General features: G+C 50.5%; 1 protein-coding gene across 1 annotated transcript in view; it reads right to left on the bottom strand.

Moving 5' to 3' along the window:
- The window catches only part of AGBL2 (AGBL carboxypeptidase 2), a 986,768-nt gene that overhangs the window by 329,004 nt on the left and 636,290 nt on the right, over positions 1-21,474 (bottom strand). Inside the window, exons 15-16 of the mRNA XM_086959752.1 lie at positions 13,216-13,305; positions 8,835-8,948 (exon numbers count right to left, since the gene is read on the bottom strand). Of these exons, the coding sequence (XP_086815878.1) occupies positions 8,835-8,948; positions 13,216-13,305 (204 nt within the window). The remainder of the gene's footprint in view (positions 1-8,834; positions 8,949-13,215; positions 13,306-21,474) is intronic.

The following is a 21,474-nucleotide window of genomic DNA, read 5'->3' as shown; positions in this document are numbered from 1 at the left end:
TCACTCACCTGCAAAGACGGACAAGTGCCCTACGGGAATCCGCAAGGTCAGTAAGCCTGCCCGACAGCCCAGCTGTGAGCCCACAGCTGCACCGACATTTGGCTGGGTACGTCCTGCACTTGGGGACCGTACTGCCACTTGTCACCACCGCACAGCCGCCGCCTCCAGGGTCGGAGCGGACGACGAGGAAAGGACCCTGCCGCCACAGAACACCGCTGCCCCGGACGACCAGTGACCTACTCGGCCGAAGAGCCGCAACGATCAGCGACCCCGGGAAGGCAAAGCGACGTGGGACAGATCCCTTGGAAGCCGCCAAGTCCACAAGAACTTTGAATAACACCGGCCTACGGGCCTCAAGAGAACTTCCATAAGAACTGTGGTAACCCGAATTAAGTAACCTGCAACCGTCTTCATAAAGTTATTGACTGTATTCACAAGCCTGCTTAAAATCTATATAAAGATATATATTTTTACAAGAATACAGTCTGGTCTCGTTGTGTGGTGGGTTGGTTGTAAAGGTGTACCGTTGCAAGTGTTTAACCCTATGTGCCCCAAAGATTAGCCTACGACTGCTTAAGCCACACTACCTAGAGGGTAAGCAGAGGTTGTCTGGAAGGTAACCCTCAGCCCTGACGAGGAAGAGAGAGTCCCTGCTTGTCGCTAGTGTTACACTGCGCCAACTAGAGCCTCCCCCTTCCTACATTGGACGCAGCGGTGAGGATTTTCGAACTTACACTTGCGATAGTTATACCTGAGCTTCTGACCACTACACAAGGATTGCGGTACGGCTACTAGACCACAGACTTTGCTTTTTGAAAGAAGATTCCGCGTGCAGAAACCATGCCGGGCACAAAGAGCCTGGATGGAGCGGAGTCCACGACCTCTGAGGTGTTGGAGGTGGAGTGGGACGCCGCAAAGCTGGATAAGTACACCAGAGTTGAACTGAAGTTTTTCTGTAGGAAACTCAAAGTTCGGCACGCTGGCTGCAAAAACAAGCCGGAGCTCTACAAGGCCCTGAAAGCCTGGGTGGAGTCCAGAAAGACCCCGGAAGAGCAAGACGTCCTCGCCGAGCAGAATACGACGGAGGAGCAGAATGCACTTGGGGATCTGATCGATCTCGAGAGGCAAGACAGCGAGCACAGCTTTGGTAAAGGCCTGTCGCCAGAGGAGCTGGCGGACAGGAAGGAAACCCGGAATCACGAAAGAAAGTTGGCAGAATTGAAAATCCAGCTGGAGCTGGAAACCAAAAGAATGGCGCTGGAAGAGCGAAAGCACCAGATGGATTATGAAATCAAGATGAGGGAGATAAGTCTCAAGGAGAGAGACTTGGATCGGCCTCCCTCTGGTGGCAGCACATCGCCAGTGCAGGTAGAGTCAAGAGTGCACATCCCGAAGGACGTAGTTAAGGAGTTCTTTAAGGGGGATGACATAGGACAGTGGTTTAGGGCATACGAGGTAGCCATGTCCGCCCACCGGGTCCCTGACAAGGATTGGGGAGCGGGGTTGTGGGGAAGGTTCCTTAGCGAAGGGAGAGATACTTTGCTAGATTTGCCCGTTGAGAATCAGAGATCCTATGCCCACATGAAAGAAGCTTTATTAAACAAGTACGGGCTTACCCCTGAAATGTATAGACAGAAGTTTAGGGGATGTACTAAGCGGCCTGGGAATACGTATGTGGAGTATGTGACTTACTTTTGCAGAGCACTGGATGGTTGGGTGAAAGGTAACAAAGTGAATGATTTTCAAGGTCTCTTTGATTTAATTGCATGGGAGCACTTGTCTGATCACTGTTTTCCTGAGTTACGCCAACACCTGATCGATAGCAAGCTGTCCAACCCGAGGAAGCTTGCTGAGGAGGCGGACCGCTGGCTCAGCACCAGGGTCCACAAGGGTCCCGTGGGAGATTCCGCCAAGAGTGGGCAGGGTCCCCAGCAGAAGAGTGGGGGGGACAAAGGGGGAAAACAGAAAGGGTTCCAAAAAGGCCCCCAAAGTAGTTCCCAAGGGAATCCGCAGCAGGGTTCTCAGCCTCCCCCACCCCCGAAGCAGAATGGAGCCCCGACAGGTAAACCTGTTCCAAAGGGGCCCTTCAATTGTTTCAAATGTGGCGAGCCTGGGCACATATCCAGTGACCCCAAGTGTCGCCTATTTGGAAAACCCGCACCCACTGGTGCTCCGCCCCGACAAGTGACTAGCGTTCACCTGGGAGAAGAAATGATGGTCCCGGGGGGTGGAGATCCCGTTCACATGACCCTGGTCTCGCTAGGAGACAGTGAGATGATCCCGACGAACTACCTGCCCTCTAACACTAAAAAATATGGGCAGGTGGTGATCATCAATGGTAAAGAAGCTGAGGCTCTTAGAGACACAGGAGCCAGTGTGACTGCAGTGAGGCAGCACCTGGTGTCTCAAGAGCAGGTTGTACCCCATGCCTACTGTAGGGTTATCAACGCTGATAATTCTGAGAGTCAGTGTCCGATGGCTCAAGTTCCCTTCGAGTGGGGGGGGGTCTCTGGTACTCTGCAGGTCTGTGTGAGAAAAACCATGCCTGTTGACTGTTTGCTAGGGAACGACTTGGAGCACTCCCCTTGGGAAAAGGTGGAGAAGACGACTCACCTGCGGATGGTGGGTCTGCCTGACTGGGCGTGCGTGACCACCCGGTCGATGGCAGCCAGTAAGGGTGATCGAGAGGTCCTGGGGCCTGATGGAGAGGCCCAGGAACCAGCTTTAGGGAGAAGGCGCAGGGGGCGCGGGAAACCGGCCCCTGAAGTTCCTACGGTCCAGGAGGAGGCAGACCTTGAGGGGGATGCCCTGGAGCCTACAGGGGAACAGATCGCCGAACTGGGGGACCTGCCTGAGCTGACCCATTGGCAGCAAGAAGGAGGACCCTCCAGGGAGGAATTCTGCAGGGAGCAGAAAGAATGCCCTTCTCTCGTGGGTATGCGGCAGCAGGCTGCAGACCAGGCCAATGGTGTTCAGGCCAAAACACATTACGTGTACTGGGAGAACGACCTCCTGTATTCGGAGCCTAAGGCTGCTGAACCTGGGTCAGCCCGTGTGCTGGTGGTACCCCAGAAGTTCAGAGCCTTCCTACTGGGTCTGGCTCACGATGTGCCTTTAGCAGGACATTTAGGGATGGACAAGACCTATGACAGGCTTGTCACCCACTTCTACTGGCCCCAAATGCATAAAAGCTCAGACGCTTATTGCAGAACCTGTCCGACTTGCCAGGCAAGTGGGAAGACGGGAGGGAAGAACAAGGCTCCCCTCCAACCCTTCCCCGTGGTCGGTACGCCATTCCAGCGAGTGGGTATTGACATCGTTGGGCCTCTGGACCCCAAGACAGCCGTGGGCAACAGGTTCATCCTGGTCTTGGTGGACCATGCCACCCGGTACCCTGAAGCCATCCCTCTGAGGACAGTGACGGCTCCCGTGGTGGGGCGTGCACTGATGGGAATTTTATCACGAGTAGGATTCCCTCTAGAGGTGGTGAGCGACAGGGGGACCAATTTCATATCGAAATATATGAAGTCCCTTTGGCAGGAGTGTGGCGTAACGTACAAGTTCACCACACCCTACCATCCCCAAGGTAACGGGTTGGTTGAAAGATTCAACCGAACCCTCAAAGGCATGATAATGGGCCTGGAAGGTCCGATGAGGCGTAAGTGGGACGTCCTCTTGCCATGCCTACTGTTTGCATATCGCGAGGTACCACAGAAGTCCCTAGGGTTCAGCCCCTTTGAACTGCTGTACGGTCACCCCGTGAGAGGACCACTGAGTTTGGTAAAGGAAGGCTGGGAGCAATCTCCCAGGAAACCTCCCCAGAATGTATATAGCTACATGCTGGCCTTCAGAAACCAGACCAGGCGCTTCAGACAACTTGCCGAGGCAAATCTGGAAGCGAGCCAGGAAGAAATGAAGCGGTGGTACGATCAGAATGCCACTCTGGTCGAGCTTCAGCCTGGACAGGAGGTGTATGTCTTGGCCCCAGTGGAGCCCTGTGCCCTTCAAGATAAGTGGACAGGACCATTTGAGGTTGTGGAGCGCAAGAGCCCCGTGACATACTTGGTGGACATGAAGACGCCCAGGAACCCTTTGCGGGTCCTACATGTCAACCGCCTCAAGCCCCACTTGCGAAGGTCCGAAGTGGGCATGTTGTTGGCAACCGATGACGGAATGGAGGAGGAGTCGGAGCCTCTTCCTGACCTCTTGGTGGCCTGTGAGAAGGATGGGTCTGTGGATGGAGTTAACCTCTCACCCTCCCTGACCGCCGAACAACAGGAGGACTGCCGCCAGTTGCTGGGACAGTTTCCAGACCTGTTCTCCCTGGTTCCGAGTGTCACAGATTGGTGCGTCCATGATGTGGACACTGGAGACAGCTTACCGGTGAAGCACAAGGCTTACCGGGTAACTGACAGGGTCCGGGCCTGCATCAAGGAGGAGGTCTCCAAGATGCTTGCCCTCGGGGTGGTTGAGTCTTCCAGCAGTCCTTGGTCCAGCCCCGTGGTCTTGGTTCCGAAGGCTGCTGCGCCGGGAGCCACACCCGAACTCCGGTTCTGTGTGGACTACAGAGGACTCAATTCAGTCACGAAGACTGACGCGCACCCCATCCCCAGAGCTGACGAGCTCATTGATCGGCTAGGGGCTGCCCGGTTTCTCAGCACGTTTGATTTGACGTCTGGGTACTGGCAGATCGCCTTGACCGATGGGGCAAAGGAGAGGTCGGCATTCTCTACACCAGATGGGCATTTCCAGTTCCGGGTCATGCCATTTGGAATGAAGAATGCCCCTGCCACCTTTCAGAGATTGGTCAACCAGGTGTTGGCTGGACTGGACGAGTTCAGTGCCGCCTACCTGGATGACATCGCGGTGTTCAGCGGCACCTGGCCCGAACACCTGCGACACCTCTGGGAAGTGTTGATGGCCCTGCGCAGAGCAGGCCTCACAATCAAGGCAAGCAAGTGCCAGATTGGGCAGGGTTCAGTGGTGTACTTGGGACACCAAGTTGGGAGTGGCAAGGTAGCCCCCTTGCAGCCCAAAATCGAAACCATCCTGGCTTGGGAACCCCCCAAGACCCAGACTGCAGTGAGAGCCTTCCTGGGGCTCACTGGGTATTACAGGAGGTTTGTCAAGGGCTATGGCACGATCGTGGCCCCCTTGACAGAGCTGACTTCGAAAAAGCAGCCCAGGAATGTGATTTGGACGGACACCTGTCAGAAGGCTTTCGACACCCTGAAGACTGCCATGTGCACGGCGCCCGTGCTCCTGGCGCCAGATTTCTCCAAGGAATTCATTGTGCAAACAGACGCTTCAGAGCATGGTGTAGGGGCTGTTCTTTCACAGATGACTGAGGAGGGCTTTGACCAACCCGTAGCCTTCATAAGTCGGAGGTTACTCCCACGGGAAAGTAGGTGGAGTGCAATAGAGCGTGAAGCATTTGCTGTGGTCTGGGCGCTGAAGAAGCTAAGACCCTACTTGTTTGGGTCTAACTTCCGAGTTCAGACGGACCACAGGCCCCTCAGATGGTTGATGCAAATGAGGGGTGAGAACCCGAAACTGTTGAGGTGGTCCATTTCTCTACAGAGTATGGACTTTACGGTGGAACACCGCCCTGGCACCAATCACGCCAACGCTGACGGTCTGTCCAGATTTTTCCGCCTTAGTGATGTGGAACTCCCTGGGGAAGGGTAGTTCCCCCCACATTTCAGCTGGAGGGGACACATGTTAGACCTGGCACCTTGGCGTGAGTCTCCCTTCCACTTTTTGCTGATGTGCCTCCGATGTTTTGCTGGTTTTCCGATACTCAGGGCACTGCGCCACGGCTGATCCATGCCGCAGTGCAAGTGCTCCCTACTGTAAACTGTACATACGATTGGTATCCATGATTGGTGCATTGGATTTACTGTTAGTCCCTAGTAAAGCGCACGAGAGAGTGCCGGGGCTTGTAGATGCCAATACTGCTGGTGGGCCTGCAGCGCTGGTTGCGCCACCCACCGAAGCAGCCGTAAAGATGTGCCTGGGAACTGCGACCGCAGAACCCGCGTGCGGTCTCGTACTGTCACGCTAGCTGGGCAAGTGTCCCCACTTGCCAGCACCGACCCTTCCCTTGACTACATATTAGTCACCCCTATGGTAGGCCTGCGGGCAGGGTGCGTTGTAGGTGCAAGGTAGGACAAGCCCTGATGTGCGTGGCATGTCCTAGTAGTGACTTACAACGAAGACCGTATTTCACTACTGAAGGCTACCTGCTCCATTAGGCCAGACTGAGCTGCGAGGGTTATTACACCCTATAATCCCCGCAGGCTCAAGGAGCATGGTAGGGAGTCATGTTTAGTATGCCTGAACTCGGGATAATGAGATATTTCTTGTAGTCAAGTTTATTTCAGTATCCTGGGTTTGCAAATGCTACTTTTAGAAAGTTAGCATTTGCTTGCTTAACCATTTCAGCCGCCTCTGCTGGTGTGTATCTGACTGTCTGGGATGTGTGAGTGACAGGGCTGGAGGGATGACGGGTGGTGAATGCGCAGATTACACCTTAGTGGGAGGTAGGAGTGCCTCTTGACTCGAGCTGTCACTGTGCTCGACCTCCACAATGCTGGCTCCACCCTCCTGGGGAGCGGCGGATGACTCTGCCGGCACCTGGCCCAGGAAGGGCGAAGCCCCCATCAACAAGGTACTCTGGCCACTCCCGTCTGCACAATGCTGGCTCCACCTCCTGTGGGGCGTCTGATGCGCCTGCCCCTCACACTGAACGCAGAAGCCGGAGTGCACCCGCGGGGGTACTCCAGAACTGAGAGTGGCTATGCAAAGGCCCCCCTGGCCTGCGAGAACAAAAGAATTGGCCTATAAAAGACGGAGCCCTGCTCCTTGAAAATTAGATCCGGTTTGGGCCACAGAAAGACTCTGCCCTACGAGAAGGACCGCGAGAGACAAGGAAGGGTGCTGACTCTTGCCTGTGTCTGGTGCCTTGCTGTTGAAGGAGAGGAAGACAATAAGACTACGAAAAGACTGTTGTGCTACTTGTGCCAAACTCTGCAAAGAGATCTCCAAGGGCTTGCAACTGAACTTGCCCCCTGACCAGCGTCCCAGGACCAGTGGACGCTACCCCCTTGGAAAGCGACTGCGGGTGCTGACCATCGCCGCAGCACCGACGGAGGAATCTCCTCTAAGGCATCAACAGCCTCCCGACCACCGTGACCGGGGCCCAAAGCAACAGCGAAAGCAAAGTAAGGACCAGCCGCCGCTGTTCCGAACACCGTGACCGCAACTGTACCGGGAGCCCGAGAGCAAAGCGAAGGAGGACCTGTCCGGTCCGAGCTATCGAGGTGAAGGCATAGCGAGCCCTCACTCACCTGCAAAGACGGACAAGTGCCCTACGGGAATCCGCAAGGTCGGTAAGCCTGCCCGACAGCCCAGCTGTGAGCCCACAGCTGCACCGACATTTGGCTGGGTACGTCCTGCACTTGGGGACCGTACTGCCACTTGTCACCACCGCACAGCCGCCGCCTCCAGGGTCGGAGCGGACGACGAGGAGAGGACCCTGCCGCCACAGAACACCGCTGCCCCGGACGACCAGTGACCTACTCGGCCGAAGAGCCGCAACGATCAGCGACCCCGGGAAGGCAAAGCGACGTGGGACAGATCCCTTGGAAGCCGCCGGCTCCACAAGAACTTTGAATAACACCGGCCTACGGGCCTCAAGAGAACTTCCATAAGAACTGTGGTAACCCGAATTAAGTAACCTGCAACCGTCTTCATAAAGTTATTGACTGTATTCACAAGCCTGCTTAAAATCTATATAAAGATATATATTTTTACAAGAATACAGTCTGGTCTCGTTGTGTGGTGGGTTGGTTGTAAAGGTGTACCGTTGCAAGTGTTTAACCCTATGTGCCCCAAAGATTAGCCTACGACTGCTTAAGCCACACTACCTAGAGGGTAAGCAGAGGTTGTCTGGAAGGTAACCCTCAGCCCTGACGAGGAAGAGAGAGTCCCTGCTTGTCGCTAGTGTTACACTGCGCCAACTAGAGCCTCCCCCTTCCTACATCTCTCCTCTGTGAATCTAGACCGGATTCCTAGGTGGGGTGGTCTCTCTTCTAGACAGGATTCCTAGGTGGGATGGTCTCTCTTCTCTGTGAATCTAGACCGGATTCCTAGGCTGGATGGTCTCTCCTCTGTGAATCTAGACCGGATTCCTAGGTGGGATGGTCTCTCTTCTAGACCGGATTCCTAGGTGGGGTGGTCTCTCTTCTAGACAGGATTCCTAGGTGGGATGGCCTCTCCTCTCTGTGAATCTAGGCAGAATTCCCAGATGGGATGGCCTAATGAAAGATTTGATCCTGCATGAAATACTGGTATTGGAAGCAATAGACAGATGAAGGGAGTCAGACCCAACAAGCTATGCAGGCAGAGGCTCTAGCTAGGACTTGGCGGCATCCATCCCACATGGCTCTTGTTCCTCTCTCGGACTCCCCACTCAGCCAATCAGAATGCTTAGAGAGCGAAACCTACTGCTGTCTGTATCCGGGCTCAGTGGTGGGGACATGAGGCCTACAAAGAGGGTGGGTGTGTTTTTTCACCTGTTTTGGGTGCTAAGTGCACTCTGTCCATATGCAGTCAGATGTCCAGAGTTCCTTCTATTTCCTCTTATTATGCAGACGATAACCACTGTTAAAGCACCGAGCAGAGGGCCATAACACCGGATAATGATCTATCATGGCAGCAGACCGAGATGCTGCTCTCTATGAGCGGCAGGTACAAAGGTCCTGCCTGGCTGCTACCCTCCAGCTGTTCCTGGGCCCTTGGGCTCCCAGGGGACCAAGGGGACATAGGCTCACCTCCATCACCTGCTTGGCTTTACTCCCGCCTCGATACTCCAGGTGCACAGAGCTCACACTGGCCGTCCGCGGAATCAAGACGTTAGAAGCCCCGGAACCCTTTTCATTGGTTCCCTATAAATGGAAGACACAGCTATGGGTTACAAGCAGAGGATACACACGATACATACCAGGCAATCTGCACACATGCACACATACATACATGTGCAGACACATAGGGTCTGAGAACATCAGACGTGTGACATCATCAGAGGCACAGAGGCTGTGACAACAGAGGTACAGACACAGAGGCTGTGACATCATCAGAGGTACAGACACAGAGGGTGTGACATCATCAGAGGTACAGACACAGAGGGTGTGACATCATCAGAGGTACAGACACAGAGGCTGTGACATCATCAGAGGTACAGACACAGAGGCTGTGACATCATCAGAGGTACAGACACAGAGGGTGTGACATCATCAGAGGTACAGACACAGAGGCTGTGACATCAACAGAGGTACAGGCACAGAGGTTGTGACATCAGAGGTACAGACACAGAGGTTATGACATCAACAGAGGTACAGGCACAGAGGTTGTGACATCAGAGGTACAGGCACAGAGGTTGTGACATCAGAGGTACAGACACAGAGGTTGTGACATCATCAGAGGTACAGACACAGAGGCTGTGACATCATCAGAGGTACAGACACAGAGGGTGTGACATCATCAGAGGTACAGACACAGAGGGTGTGACATCAACAGAGGTACAGGCACAGAGGTTGTGACATCAGAGGTACAGGCACAGAGGTTGTGACATCAGAGGTACAGGCACAGAGGTTGTGACATCATCAGAGGTACAGACACAGAGGCTGTGACATCATTAGAGGTACAGGCACAGAGGCTGTGACATCAGAGGTACGCGCACAAAGGCTGTGACATCATCAAAGGGTGTGACATAATCAGAGGTACAGACACAGAGGATGTGACATCATCAGAGGTACAGACACAGAGGGTGTGACATCAGAGGTACAGGCACAGAGGTTGTGACATCATCAGAGGTACAGACACAGAGGCTGTGACATCATTAGAGGTACAGGCACAGAGGCTGTGACATCAGAGGTACAGGCACAGAGGTTGTGACATCATCAGAGGTACAGACACAGAGGCTGTGACATCAGAGGTACAGACACAGAGGGTGTGACATCAGAGGTACGCGCACAAAGGCTGTGACATCATCAAAGGGTGTGACATAATCAGAGGTACAGACACAGAGGGTGTGACATCATCAGAGGTACAGACACAGAGGGTGTGACATAATCAGAGGTACAGACACAGAGGGTGTGACATCAGAAGTACAGACACAGAGGGTGTGACATCATCAGAGGTACAGGCACAGAGGTTGTGACATCATCAGAGGTACAGACACAGAGGCTGTGACATCATTAGAGATACAGGCACAGAGGCTGTGACATCAGAGGTACGCGCACAAAGGCTGTGACATCATCAAAGGGTGTGACATAATCAGAGGTACAGACACAGAGGGTGTGACATCATCAGAGGTACAGACACAGAGGGTGTGACATAATCAGAGGTACAGACACAGAGGGTGTGACATCAGAAGTACAGACACAGAGGTTATGACATCATCAGAGGTACAGACACAGAGGGTGTGACATCATCAGAGGTACAGACACAGAGGGTGTGACATCATCAGAGGGACAGACACAGAGAGTGTGACATCATCAGAGGGACAGACACAGAGGGTGTGACATCATCAGAGGTACAGACACAGAGGGTGTGACATCAGAGGTACAGACACAGAGGGTGTGACATCATCAGAGGTACAGGCACAGAGGTTGTGACATCATCAGAGGTACAGACACAGAGGGTGTGACATAATCAGAGGTACAGACACAGAGGGTGTGACATCAGAAGTACAGACACAGAGGTTATGACATCATCAGAGGTACAGACACAGAGGGTATGACATCATCAGAGGTACAGACACAGAGGGTGTGGCATCATCAGAGGTACAGACACAGAGGTTATGACATCATCAGAGGTACAGACACAGAGGGTGTGACATCATCAGAGGTACAGACACAGAGGGTGTGACATCATCAGAGGGACAGACACAGAGGGTGTGACATCATCAGAGGGACAGACACAGAGGGTGTGACATCATCAGAGGTACAGACACAGAGGGTGTGACATCAGAGGTACAGACACAGAGGGTGTGACATCAGAGGTACAGGCACAGAGGTTGTGACATCATCAGAGGTACAGGCACAGAGGCTGTGACATCAGAGGTACGCGCACAAAGGCTGTGACATCATCAAAGGGTGTGACATAATCAGAGGTACAGACACAGAGGGTGTGACATCATCAGAGGTACAGACACAGAGGGTGTGACATCAGAAGTACAGACACAGAGGTTATGACATCATCAGAGGTACAGACACAGAGGGTGTGACATCATCAGAGGTACAGACACAGAGGGTGTGACATCATCAGAGGTACAGACACAGAGGGTGTGACATCATCAGAGGTACAGACACAGAGGGTGTGACATCAGAGGTACAGACACAGAGGGTGTGACATCATCAGAGGTACAGACACAGAGGGTGTGACATCATCAGAGGTACAGACACAGAGGGTGTGACATCATCAGAGGTACAGACACAGAGGGTGTGACATCAGAGGTACAGACACAGAGGGTGTGACATCATCAGAGGTACAGACACAGAGGGTGTGACATCAGAGGTACAGACACAGAGGGTGTGACATCATCAGAGGTACAGACACAGAGGGTGTGACATCATCAGAGGTACAGACACAGAGGGTGTGACATCATCAGAGGTACAGACACAGAGGGTGTGACATCAGAGGTACAGACACAGAGGGTGTGACATCATCAGAGGTACAGACACAGAGGGTGTGACATCATCAGAGGTACAGACACAGAGGGTGTGACATCAGAGGTACAGACACAGAGGGTGTGACATCATCAGAGGTACAGACACAGAGGGTGTGACATCATCAGAGGTACAGACACAGAGGGTGTGACATCAGAGGTACAGACACAGAGGGTGTGACATCATCAGAGGTACAGACACAGAGGGTGTGACATCATCAGAGGTACAGACACAGAGGGTGTGACATCATCAGAGGTACAGACACAGAGGGTGTGACATCAGAGGTACAGACACAGAGGGTGTGACATCATCAGAGGTACAGACACAGAGGGTGTGACATCATCAGAGGTACAGACACAGAGGGTGTGACATCATCAGAGGTACAGACACAGAGGGTGTGACATCATCAGAGGTACAGACACAGAGGGTGTGACATCAGAGGTACAGACACAGAGGGTGTGACATCAGAGGTACAGACACAGAGGGTGTGACATCATCAGAGGTACAGACACAGAGGGTGTGACATCATCAGAGGTACAGACACAGAGGGTGTGACATCATCAGAGGTACAGACACAGAGGGTGTGACATCAGAGGTACAGACACAGAGGGTGTGACATCATCAGAGGTACAGACACAGAGGGTGTGACATCATCAGAGGTACAGACACAGAGGGTGTGACATCATCAGAGGTACAGACACAGAGGGTGTGACATCATCAGAGGTACAGACACAGAGGGTGTGACATCAGAGGTACAGACACAGAGGGTGTGACATCAGAGGTACAGACACAGAGGGTGTGACATCATCAGAGGTACAGACACAGAGGGTGTGACATCAGAGGTACAGACACAGAGGGTGTGACATCATCAGAGGTACAGACACAGAGGGTGTGACATCATCAGAGGGACAGACACAGAGGGTGTGACATCATCAGAGGTACAGACACAGAGGGTGTGACATCATCAGAGGTACAGACACAGAGGGTGTGACATCATCAGAGGTACAGACACAGAGGGTGTGACATCATCAGAGGTACAGACACAGAGGGTGTGGCATCATCAGAGGTACAGACACAGAGGGTGTGACATCATCAGAGGTACAGACACAGAGGGTGTGACATCATCAGAGGTACAGACACAGAGGGTGTGGCATCATCAGAGGTACAGACACAGAGGGTGTGACATCATCAGAGGTACAGACACAGAGGGTGTGACATCATCAGAGGTACAGACACAGAGGTTATGACTAGATTACAAGTGCAGCCCCAATCTGTGTAGCTGAACCAGCCACAAAGAGGATGTGAGTGCACTTGAGACAGGCACAGCCCGTGCATACGCACCAAGGAAGCAGACACACAACCTCGGCAGACGGACAGACACAGACCTGCAAGAGACACACGCCATGTACCCCCAGCAGAGATGCTGCCCCTGAGACAGACAGAGCCAGAAATGATCCAAGAGCAGGGGAGTTCACACACCCACCTGTGGGGGGCGCTGCTGCTCTGCGGGCGGTCCCTTGCCAGGGCTGGAGGCGGGAAGGTCCTTGGGGCGCTGGGTCGGAGGGGGGGGTCCCTGCAGGAGGGTAAGACATGAGATTAGACCTGTTCTCAGCAGTGGGGGCCCTGCCAAGGGGCCTCCCCAGGCTTCAAACATGAACCATCTGTAGCACAACACTCAGAGTCCAGGCGCAGCACATGGGAGCTGTCTGTATGCATGGATCATGTATGTATGCGTGTATGCGTGGATCCTGTACCATGTATGTGTGCTTGTGCATATGTAGTATGTGTGGATCATGTATGTATGCATGATTCATGTACTGTGTATGTATGTATGCATGTAGGTATCTATGTATGTGTGGATCATGTACTGTGTATGCATGTATGTATGTACGTATGGTATGTGTGTGTGTTTCTTTGCATCCTACTGCTTCTGGATCATGTACCATGTATCTACGGATGCATGATTCATGTACTGTGTATGTATGTATGCATGTACGTATCTATGTATGTGTGGATCATGTACTGTGCATGCATGTATGTATGTATGGTATGTGTGTGTGTTTCTTTGCATCCTACTGCTTCTGGATCATGTACCATGTATCTATGGATGCATGGATCATGTGCCATGTATGCATGTTTATATGTATCCCTCTACGTCTGGTTCATATACCACGTATCTCCCATTCCTTTACAAACGCAACATGTTTATTGGAGGGCTCAGAATTTTCCAATATTTTGCACCCACATTCGATGCACCACCCCAAAGAGCTTCCATCGCACACATCGAAATGACATCACATGTGGTCTAAAGATGCAGCAGTGTGAGCAGCATCAGGCGACCCTGGGCTCTGAAGAGAAGAGTCTGTGAGTGAGTGGCCCCAAGTTCAGTGTCAAACAAAAGGGGCGGGACTGGTCTCAGATGAGAGACTAGGAAAAACAATGCAAGCTTCCGGGACGCAGCGCCAGCAAGAGGAACATATGTGGAACATATGTATCTGAGCTAGAAGATTCCGTAGGGCCTAAAGAACAGCAGAGTGATGAAGTGGAATATATTGTTATGTACCCCAATGTCCCCCAATGTAGGCCTAGGTAGTTGCACAACATTTTACCTACATCTGTTCGACCATTGTTCTACGTAACGGGTCTGGCGCTGACCTTTTACCTAGTTAGGTGCTGCATATATATGCCATGTGGTTTTCTCTGAAAACAAGCCTCATGTATTATGCATGAGGATTCTTAGTATCACAGAAGGATTACCATCTTCTGCATAATAACTCTGTATAAGGGTCCCCACTATCGCCTTCCTTGGCCGACATGCCCAGAGTACTATGACACATCTAGGTAAAACCCCTGAGGGTACCATTCGAGTACATAAGCTCCACATGTTTTCTGGGCAAACCAGAGGAGGAAACAGCAACTACAAGCTGCGTTTAAGGACAAACACTCCCTTTGGCATAAACAGCTGCACCTCGCTATCTCCACATTAAAGATCGAACCAACCTCTCTCACTAATCCAACTAATCCAAACCCGACTTACTTCTGGAATCTCCCCATCTCCCTCCTTTGTTATTACTAGACTACTGGTGCTCTCCTCGGCGTTTGTTAGCCATATTACCCATTATGAGTAAAATGGAGACGAGGAGCAAAGCCAATTTGGCAGTTAATGGCCCCATGACAACTGTCCCCACTCAAGGTAAAATTGACAATTATTTTTTGAAGGCAGGATCCCTCTTGATAGACGATATCACTCTTCTAGAAAGACGTATTTCACAAGAAATAGAGTGGGTCAGGAGGTCATCGATGGGCGTCATAGCGATGGCAAAAACTCCTGAGGATAGGAGGATTATAGATAGTTCACAGCTTGGTGCTTGTGGTGGGGCCCAGCAAACCATTAGTATAGATCTCTCCGAGGGAACTCTAAGCGACCTTGAGGACATGAGCCTTCTTTTACTGCCATTAACACAAATTACCCAACCACCAAATATTACAAACACGGGAGAGGATACTGATCTAACTTCAGAAAGCCCTATCCTCCCGAGGGAAGAACCTCCCTCAACAACCGACACCCCAAACTTAGTAGGGCCATTAAATGTAGATCGGGGCCTAAGGGAGGGTGCCATACAAAAGAGGAAAATAGGGAAACAGAGCAATAAGGAAAGGAAGGCAAAAAAAACGAGGCAAAATGAAGGGGTAGCACACAATACACCTAGTATAGACCATACTATCCAGGACAGAACTTCACCTGTGTTATCGATTGACCCTTCCCAGGAACCATCTAGTAACACTCTCACCGATCCCCCACCTCCCACGACCGAACACAATTCTGAGTCAGTGGAAGAAGACATAACATTAGCAGATATAGGCCATCTCCTTTAGTCAATCTTAAGCCCCCTAGAAGCCCGTCTGATGAAAATGGAGGCGAGACTAATTAAAATCGAGAAAACTGCATTACAGTTTATGGACTGTTGGAAACCTGGGGCCCTCTAACATTGATCCAAAACATAAAAGTAACTCTGACCCTCCAAAACTTGTAAAAAATAATGAGGCTGCAACAACTTCCCTGGGTCCAAAAAATGTCAAACTAAGTAGTAACCAACCACCAAACTTAAAAGCCAAACTACCAACGCCAGCGACTTCTGTAGGTACCCTTAAAAAGCAACCTTCCACTGCACAACAAAAATCATCTGCAGTTAATGATAACACGCAGCCCAATTCTCAACATAAAAGCCCTCCCAAACCCCCTTCGACCACTAACCAAAATGATCAAGATTTTAATAACCTAGTGACAAAACCACCAAGAACAGTTACTGTAAATCTCCCGCCTGAGGTAGCTCCATATACTGTCATTCTAGCTGGGGTTCCCGAATTAAAATCAGATATAAACGAGACAGGGGAGTCATTAAAAAACAAAGTAATTAACTGGCTCTCAACTCACAGACCTCTTCCTAGAGGTATGACCAGCGATATTCGCATGGTTAGAAGAGTCTCGTGGGTAGGCAAGAGACCCAAAACAATCAGTGGTGACTGTATACTGGTGAGTTTCAAAGTACCAGGAACAGTCTCATTTATTCGTAGTTCCTTTCTGGAGGACGAGGGGAGTACTATTCACCCAGTCCCTCTTTCGTTTTTCTATCCAGCAAACGACCGAACAACCAATGACCAGAGACGAGGACACCACCAGAACCCACCGGGAAATTGGGAGGGTAACCAGGGAAGGAGGAGACTCCCCTTTAACCAAATGCGAATACCCCCTGATTACCCTACTATATACAACAATTTTCAGGGATGGGAGACTGTAAAGAGAAGAGAAATGGGAATGGGCGGATTTGAGAGAGAGGTGCCATGGCCCCCAAGATTCTATCAGCCACCATTTCTACCGCTGTCTAACCGATACGACTGCCTCGAAATGGTGGACTGACATCTGGCCTCCGACGAAGGGGTACACGGGCAACTACTAGGGTTTGATGAAGGTAAACATGACACTCTTAATTTTAGGGAGGAGATATCCACTACAGGGAATCTAGACCCACCCCAAGAGATAAAAGAAAGGGAAATCATCCTGGAGGGTCTACCCAGGGATGAAGGGCATATAGATAGTGCACTACGATTAGACCATACAAGCCAAACGGTTAACCAACCTGGCACGAAGATTGTCCCACAAACTTTAAAATTGCTTTCTTGGAATGTGGCAGGTTTGGCCAATAAAATAGACTCCGACTCATGGGCCGAGCTAATACATCCAAAAAGTGTTTGTCTCCTTCAAGAGACTTGGTCAAGGGACGAGACTTCCTTTAGGGGTTTTCAGATATTCTCAATTCCAGCTACCTGGGGAGGGAGAGGCCGGCCATCTGGTGGCTTGGCAACCTGGGTGGCTTCTGACCTAGGCTGTCTAGCCTCACGATATATAGTAGACTCGGAAGATATATTGGCCGTCCTACTCGAATGGCCGGGTCCCTTTAAACTATTAGTTATAAATATCTACTCCAGGCCAGTCCAAATAGCGACTACCTCTAAAACCATAGAGGCACTGTCTCGACTCCTAGAAACCATTCCAGGGGATATGTCATACCTAATAGGAGGGGACTTCAATTCACATTTCGAACCACTACCTGGATTACTTGATGGACCCTCCCTTGAGGAGGATTCAAGTTGGCAGGTTCCTCTGACAGAAGCACCCCCTCCCAGAGCATGGACACCGCTGGCCGTTCAAATAAATACACTAAATCTCACCTACGGTCTGAGAGCTTGTAACGGCCGCACTAGGTCTGACATCCCGAGCAAATGTACATTTAACAAAGCAGGGAGGGAATCTAGATTAGATAACTTCCTGGTACAAATGCAGGCATGGAAAAGGGTAGTGGATTTTAAAATAACACCTAGGCAGGACAGCGACCATAACACCTTGGAATTAGAGTATGCCATCCCTTCCTCGGAGGCGATTTTATCTAGTGAGCAGGAATTGAGAGAGGGACACCTCCTGGACAACAACAGGAGGAGGATAAGATGGGAAAAGCTTGCCTCAAGTGAAGAGAAGCTAGCCTCCCTCTATGCTGGAATTATCCCTATCCTTGAGGAGGCCTTTGACTTATGGAATCTAGACTCCCTAAAAGATACCAGTGAGGACTTAGCACAGGTACATGAACACTTAATTAGGAAGCTTGAAGTTGATCTCTTTAACACCAGTCGATCAAGAACCCAGAGACCGACCAAAGACACCTGGTTCAATAATACTTGTCGATTGGCAAAACGAGATCTCCTAACCATCATAAAAGAAGGAGGACCCAGGGAAGAGATTCGCTCCAAAAGGAGGGCTTACAAGACACTTATAGCTAACGCTAAAATAGAGTGGGACGTACAGCATTGGGAGAATCTTTCAGAGTCCCTAGCCAAAAGAGACTCCCGTAGATTCTGGAGAATAATTAACCATGGGAGCGGGGACCTCCCCACGGCAATTGAACCCAACATTGCAGCAAATATCTGGCAAGAACACTTCCAGCAGCTATATTCCCCTGAAAATGAGGAGCTAGAACCAACACCGCCTACCACTTTTGATACATACACCTCTGACCCCTTCACCATAAAAGACATCAGGGTGGCGATAGCGGGGCTTTCCTCTGGGAAGGCGCCGGGCTTGGACGCGGTGCCGGGCGACCTTTCCAGGCAGGAACCTGGGATTTGGGCACCTTACTTCATGGTCTTATTCAATGCAGTGCTGGGGGGAATGAAAATACCGGATACTTGGCTGGGAGCGGAGGTGGTCCCGATATTTAAAAAGGGGTCGCACCTGCTCCCCGCCAACTATCGCCCAATCAGCCTCATTGATGTATCCCAGAAGCTGTTTGGCAGACTAATTCTTGATAGGCTGCAAAGCTGGATGTAGGAGACCGACATTTTAAGCCCTCTCCAGGCGGGATTCAGAAAAGGAGTCACAACAGTTGACCAAATACTCAGATTGAACATCCTGTACTGGAAGACGGTACATCTAGAAGGCGGGTCACTGTATGCAGTCTTCGTGGACCTCCGCGCCGCCTTCGATTTGGTCCCTCGGGCCAAGTTGTGGGCGGTGCTGGATGAATTGGGTGTCCCTGGAGATATCCTCCAGAATCTAATCAGGCTGCACACAGATAACTACGCCCGAGTAAGATATGGAAAGGGCGGTAGGCTGACAGATAGGTTCCCTGTACAAAGAGGGGTAAGGCAGGGCTGCGTGTTGGCGCCGACCCTGTTCTACCTATTCACGAATGGGGTGAAAGAGCACTTGAGCAGGATTCCTAACATTGACGGGCCACAACTGAACAGCAGCAGGGTGCCAGCGATTATGTTCGCGGATGACACCCTGCTGATGTCAAAAACACCAATGGGGCTACAGAGAGTCCTTAATGGGTTCTTGGAGTTCTGCAATGAAAGGGGATTAGAAATAAACCCCTCCAAGACCAAATTCATGATTCTTAATCACAAACCGAAAAGCTGCCCAAATCCCCGCCTGGGTTCCACATTCCTAGAAAGAGTCTATGCAATTGAGTATCTCGGCATAACCCTCAACCAGAACTTAACTTGGTTGCCACACAAAACAAAAGCAACCACAAAACTAATTCAGAGGGCTGGTGCCATTACAAGAATCGCCAAAAAGTCTCCCCTTCGCCCACTGGCTCCAGCCATACACATCTACAAAGCCCAAGCCCGAGGGGGCATTACTTACGGGGCTGAGCTATGGGGACACACATCGCTACAGACCATACAGGTCGCAGAAAACAATTTTATCAGACAACTGGCGGCTCTTCCGCCGAGCACTCCTCTTCTCCCTTTAAGAATGGACTTGGCATTACCACCAATTACTGAGGAATTGGGCCTTAAACCTTTGACTTATTGGAGGCGCTTGTGGAGCAGCCAGGATTTGGTACATTATGGAAGTGAATTGCAGGAGCTTCTCAGATCAATCCATGTGGCCAAAATCCCATGGTTAAAGTACATCAGGGATATGTGCACGACCCTCGGAATTCCAGAGCTATGGTCCAATCCGGAAGTAACGTCCCCAAGGCTCCAAAGGAAAGAACATTCCAAACTATATTATAGTTTTATGCTCCAGAAATCTCTGAGCTCTATCAGGGAAGGATCCCTAACCGACATATTCATCAAGGCAAAAGACTCCTAGTCCTGAGTACGTCCTAGACAGTATGACGCCAGTGTTTGCAAGGAAGATTTTTATGCAATGGAGGTACGGTTCTCTTCCCCTGAGGTCCCTCACCAAATCTTGGAACGGCAATTTGGATTTGGGTAACTGCCCAGCATGTAACTACAAATTGGAAAGCGATCTCCACGTAGTCCTGTTTTGTAGAGCTAATAGTAGAATTAGCTATTGGCTGGTCCCCTATTTAAGAAATCTGGGTTTCCGAACTTACGCCCCAGCCTATAGAGTGCTCAAAACAGACTTAACAGCTCCTACTGTCTTCGTAATGGCAAAATTTCTGTCGGCAATGTGGAGATTAAGGGCAAGGATCATAAGGGAATCTAATGCTGTATGAACTCTTAGTTTCCTAACTAAAAAATCATCCATTCTATTTAAACTGTAATCTAGAATTGTGTAAATACTGAGCTTATTTTTTAATGATTTTAATGGTGGCATTTATTTGTACTTCTTTTATGATCTCATATGATCGAAATAAAGAATATTTGAATTGAAATTGAATTGAATCATATATCAAGGGGAAACCTCAACTATACTTTAACTACTCCCTCAACCCACAGACTTGCAAAAAAATATTACACATGAGGCTGCTAGCCCTACCAATCTTTGACTTTAACCCACAGTGGGCTCGGTGGAATGGCCAGCCCATTTGGAGGTTTTGCAATTACATAAATGAGTCCTGGCTCCACCTGCTTTGCTGCTGCCCATTCTTTGCTACGGATCGACGCCGCCTACTGATCACTGTCTTTCGGGAACAATCACTGAGACACTGTAGGGAAGCATCGACTTTGTGTTTTAGCAACAATTCAGCCCAGGCCCTAGCAAGAGCTGGGACGTTCATTAATATTATTTTAACCGCACTGCATAAACATTTAGCATTAAGAATCTGATCATGATTTTATACATTTTAAATTGTATTTTTACATGCATTGCTATGTTTGTACATTACTGTTTTTATTAACTGTATAATAAAGATATCAGTAACTTCCATGCTGACATGCTGACACAAGATGCTAAAGTCCTTGCAAGTAGACACTCCGTCACGCAGTGTTCTGACATCCCTTGCAGGGTGTCCAACTCGAGACCAAGACGAAGTCCTTCGCTCTCCCACATCAGGTAATGGCGTTGGCTCTGTCCTAGGGGGATTCTTGGCTAAAATACCTACACCCATGCTAGGTACACGAGACAAAGTGAGCACGAGTAATTGAGAGAAATACTACTGTACTGTTTCCACGATCCCCGATGGGTCAGGGTTGTAATGTTGGATAATTGCCAGAAACTATTTGCGCCGTTGTAAAAGGGGCCCATAGTGGCACTATGAGCTAGCTGGCCTACAGACTAACATATTCTTTGGGGGTGTCTGGAATCAGTCTGAACACCAATCCCTTAGTTTATGTTGTCTAAAAATCGCAGATCGTAAATAAATGTATAGGAACTACACAAAATGGCGCTGCCAACAGTGGTTTGGTTCTTATTTAAAGGTCAAATTTGAGTAGTTCAGCGTTTCTTTAGTAGAGACCCCTACTCACATTTATCCAGAGACGTCTGGAGTGAGAA

The sequence above is a fragment of the Lissotriton vulgaris genome, chromosome 2_2 (genome assembly GCF_964263255.1).
Source record: "Lissotriton vulgaris chromosome 2_2, aLisVul1.2, whole genome shotgun sequence".
Lineage (NCBI taxonomy): Eukaryota > Metazoa > Chordata > Amphibia > Caudata > Salamandridae > Lissotriton > Lissotriton vulgaris.
This window is presented reverse-complemented; position numbering and strand designations above follow the sequence as displayed.